The sequence below is a fragment of the Sciurus carolinensis genome, chromosome 5 (genome assembly GCF_902686445.1).
Source record: "Sciurus carolinensis chromosome 5, mSciCar1.2, whole genome shotgun sequence".
Taxonomy (NCBI): Eukaryota; Metazoa; Chordata; class Mammalia; order Rodentia; family Sciuridae; genus Sciurus; species Sciurus carolinensis.
In genome coordinates, this window is record NC_062217.1 from 72,014,430 (window position 1) to 72,018,485 (window position 4,056).

Sequence of the window (4,056 nt, forward strand, 5' to 3'; positions counted from 1 at the left end):
TCAACATTTATTAAATGTTTACTTAATGTCTGGTATTGTGCCAGGAACTGAATGTTATTGAAATAAAAAGGCAATTCTAACCATGTTTACTATCTTACAAGATTCTAGGATTTTAACTATTATTCCTCAAAAACAAATTTCTACTTTATTTTTATATTCATAGACATTTCACCATTAGTATGAATTAATCTACATAACATCATGTGTCAGAATTCTTTTTGCTCATTTCTAAAGTTATTTTATTTCTCTTCAGTTATAGTTGATTCTGTCTATGCTAGTGAAATGTTTGATTTCTACAAATTCTCATCATATAATGACTCATTTTTGTTGAAAACTCAGGGATAAGAAAATATGTTTAAGTATTTGCAGAAAAAATGGCAAAAATAAGGGAGAAGCTAATAAGAATAAAACATATTTAAGTTACTTTTCGAAACTTGTTTAAAACAAGGATCAGTTGGGAAGAGTGGAAGAACTGTACCTATTAAATTAAGTTTGGGCAGTAATAGAGGGTTCTCCAGGATGGAAAGAGCCTTCCTGTAACACCAGGACCTCTATGTACTCAGTGTCTCTCAATTATTTTACCTCCTAAAATATATTTTCTTTCTAAAGTTCTCCTTTTTCCTTTGGTTATGTAAACAGTACATCTTTATTTTTAGAAACCAAATAAATTTAAAAGGCTCTATAGATCCTTTTAAAAAAATCACCTGTAATCTCATATGCTGAAATAATCACCGTCACTTTTTTTTAAATAATAGGATTTATTTGGAACAGTTGTAAGTTAACATACAAATCAAAAAAAGGAGTATATAAAGTTCTCATCCCCTGTTTCCTTTTTAAAATGTTTTTATTTGTGCATTATAGTTATGCATAATAGTAGGATCCAGTCCCAAACAACTGCTTGCAATGGTGTTGTATATTTATTGCAAGGACTGAACCAGGCTCCTCCTGTCATGTGTCTCCTTATACAGTCAAAATTGATTCTGATATTTTTGCCTCTGATGGCATGGGAGGTTTTGTCATTTACCAGAGTAGTTTGGAGGTGTGTGGGAGGGTCATAGAGAGCATGAATTTCAACTTAGGTGTGCTGGATTTAAGTGCCTTTGGATAATCCAAAAAGGTGTGAAGGTAACAGGGGAGGTATAAGTCTGGACCTCAGAAGTGAGACCTGGGATATAAATGTAAGGAAGCAAGACCCCTGTAATAATGCCACCTGTGGCTGAGGAAGAGATCATGTCAGGAGAACAGGAACAATGGTCCCTTCTTAGGATATATGTGCATTAAAAAATAGCATACACGGCTATTCATGACGTCACAAGACAGAGCCGGAAGCCGTGGTCAGCGGTCGCTTCGCCATAGAAACGCCGCTGACCGCAGGCCCCGGTCGTTTTGAGGGGGAACCGAAGCGCAGGAAGTTCAGGAAATCCACAGGTCCTGGCAAGGGCAGGAAGTGAATGAAGAGTTAGTTCCAGGACCTAAATATCATTTCTGGAGACACCCTTCACTGATGACTGGGATTTCTTACTAGAATATTAGGGCAGATACAGAAGAGACAGAGTATCCCAGTTAGCCAGTTAACTAGACAGAAGAAAATGATCAATGTTCAGGAGTTGCTGACACTGGAGGATGTGACTGTGCCTTTCACCCCGGAGGAGTGGCAGCTCCTGGACCCTGCTCAGAAGGATCTCTACCGACATGTGATGTTGGAGAACTATAGCAACCTGGTGTCAGTGGGTGAGGACGGCTGCCCTGTGCAGCTCAGGGGGTGCCAGCTTGTGGCCTTCCCTTTAATAGCTGCTTAATGAACCAGAGCCTTTGTCATGCTTTCTTGTAGTAGATTCTTGGTTCTAGACAAGAGGGTATAATGTGTTGTCTCCTAAGAGAAAAGCCTCTGCTTTGCAGATGGAAAAGCTGTCTTAAGCATAACCTCTCCCATATTGACACATCTCAGCCCAATAGCTATGTCAAGTCTTTTCTCATTTCACACAAACAGGGTGTCCAGTCAGCAAGTCAGCCCTCTCCAAGTTGGAACGAGGGGAAGAACCTTGGACAGATGAAGAAATGCACAGTTGGATCTCTCCAGAAGATGACAGAGTTGATCAACTTCAGAGTCACTCAGAAAATCAAAGAATGCTGAAGAGTGTGGAAAACTATCATGAACTTCAAACCAAAAGTAATTTTCCTTTCAAAGAGAATCATAATAGGGTTGAGTTATATATAAGGACTTTGAAGTCAAATTTAAGTTTAGTCAACCAAAACAAAAACTATGACATGAAGAACTCTACTAAATTAAAAGAAAATGTGAAATCATTTGTGAAAGAGAAGTATGAGGAATTCCATTCTGCAGTTAAGTTTCCTGTAAGTGGAAAACCTATTAGTGGTAAGTCCCAAGTCATTAAGCATCAGAGAGTTCATGAAATAGATAAAACCCATGTGTGCAGTGAATGCGGGAAAGCCTTTTTCAAGAAGTTTCAGCTCACTGATCATGAGAGAGTGCATACAGGAGAGAAACTTTATGGGTGCAATATGTGTGCCAAAGTATTCTCTAGAAAGTCCAGGCTGAATGAGCATCAGAGAATTCATAAAAGAGAGAAATCCTTTATATGCAGTGAGTGTGGAAAAGTCTTTACTATGAAGAGCCAATTGATTGAACATCAGCGAACTCATACTGGAGAGAAACCCTATGTGTGCAATGAATGTGGAAAAGGCTTCCCAGGCAAGCGTAATCTCATTGTACATCAGTGTAACCATACAGGAGAGAAGTCCTATGTGTGTAGTGAGTGTGGAAAAGGCTTCACTGTGAAGAGCATGCTCATTATACATCAGCAAACTCATACAGGAGAAAAGCCCTATATATGTAGTGAATGTGGGAAAGGTTTTACCACAAAGCACTATGTCATCATACATCAACGAAATCATACAGGAGAGAAACCGTATATATGCAATGAATGTGGGAAAGGCTTCACTATGAAGAGTCGTCTGATTGAACATCAGCGAACTCATATGGAGAAAAGCCCTATGTATGTAATGAATGTGGAAAAGGATTTCCCAGGAAGAGTAATCTCATTGTACATCAGAGAAATCATACAGTAGAGAAGTCCTATCTATGTAATGATTGTGGAAAAGGCTTCACTGTGAAGAGTATGCTCATCATACATCAGCGAACTCATACTGGAGAGAAGTCCTATATCTGTAGTGAATGTGGGAAAGGCTTCCCCTTGAAAAGTCGACTGATTGTACATCAGCGAACTCATACTGGAGAGAAACCTTACAAATGCAGTGAATGTGGGAAGGGGTTCATTGTGAATAGTGGACTGATGTTACATCAGCGAACTCGTACTGGGGAGAAACCCTACATATGCAATGAATGTGGAAAAGGTTTTGCCTTTAAGAGCAACCTTGTGGTATATCAGCGAACTCATACTGGTGAGAAACCTTTTATGTGCAGTGAATGTGGAAAAGGCTTCACCATGAAACGCTATCTTGTTGTACATCAGCAAATTCATATAGCAGAGAAATCCTACATATGTAATGAATGTGGAAAAGGCTTTTCCATGGAAACTGAGCTCAGTTTACACAAGCAGGTTCATACTGGAGAAAAACCATATGCATGTAATGAATATGGTAAAGGCTTCACTGTAAAAAGTCGCCTAGTAGTTCATCAGCAACTCATACTGGAGAGAAACCCTTTGTATGCCGTGAATGTGGGAAAGGCTTCTCCTCAAAGAGAAATCTCATTGTACATCAGCGAATACATAATGGAAATAAACCCTAACGATGTAATGCACATGGTAATGCCTTCAGGTAGAAAATGCCTTGTGCAATATCCAAGATTTCACATAGAAAATACTTCTTTATGTATAGTGAGTGGAAAAATTTTACACACCTTCCATCTCATCTACCAAGGAACTTACATGGGAGATGAACCATATTAACTGTGGGAAAACCTTCAACATGAATTCAGTGCTTAAGTTCCATGTTGTACCCAGTGTTCATCAAAGAATTCATACAAGGGAGAAGAGACTGATTCACTGATTGGGGGACCATGCTCTCCTGTCA

At 39.0% G+C, this 4,056-nt stretch overlaps 1 protein-coding gene across 1 annotated transcript; it reads left to right on the forward strand.

Annotated features, from left to right (window-relative positions):
- Window positions 1-1,422: 1,422 nt before the first annotated feature.
- Window positions 1,423-3,772, forward strand: LOC124985906 (zinc finger protein 432-like). The gene is given in 5 exon segments (XM_047554535.1): window positions 1,423-1,762; window positions 1,919-1,947; window positions 1,991-2,998; window positions 3,001-3,660; window positions 3,663-3,772. Coding segments are annotated over 5 exon segments (1,980 nt in total). The 5' UTR covers window positions 1,423-1,589.
- Window positions 3,773-4,056: the final 284 nt, after the last annotated feature.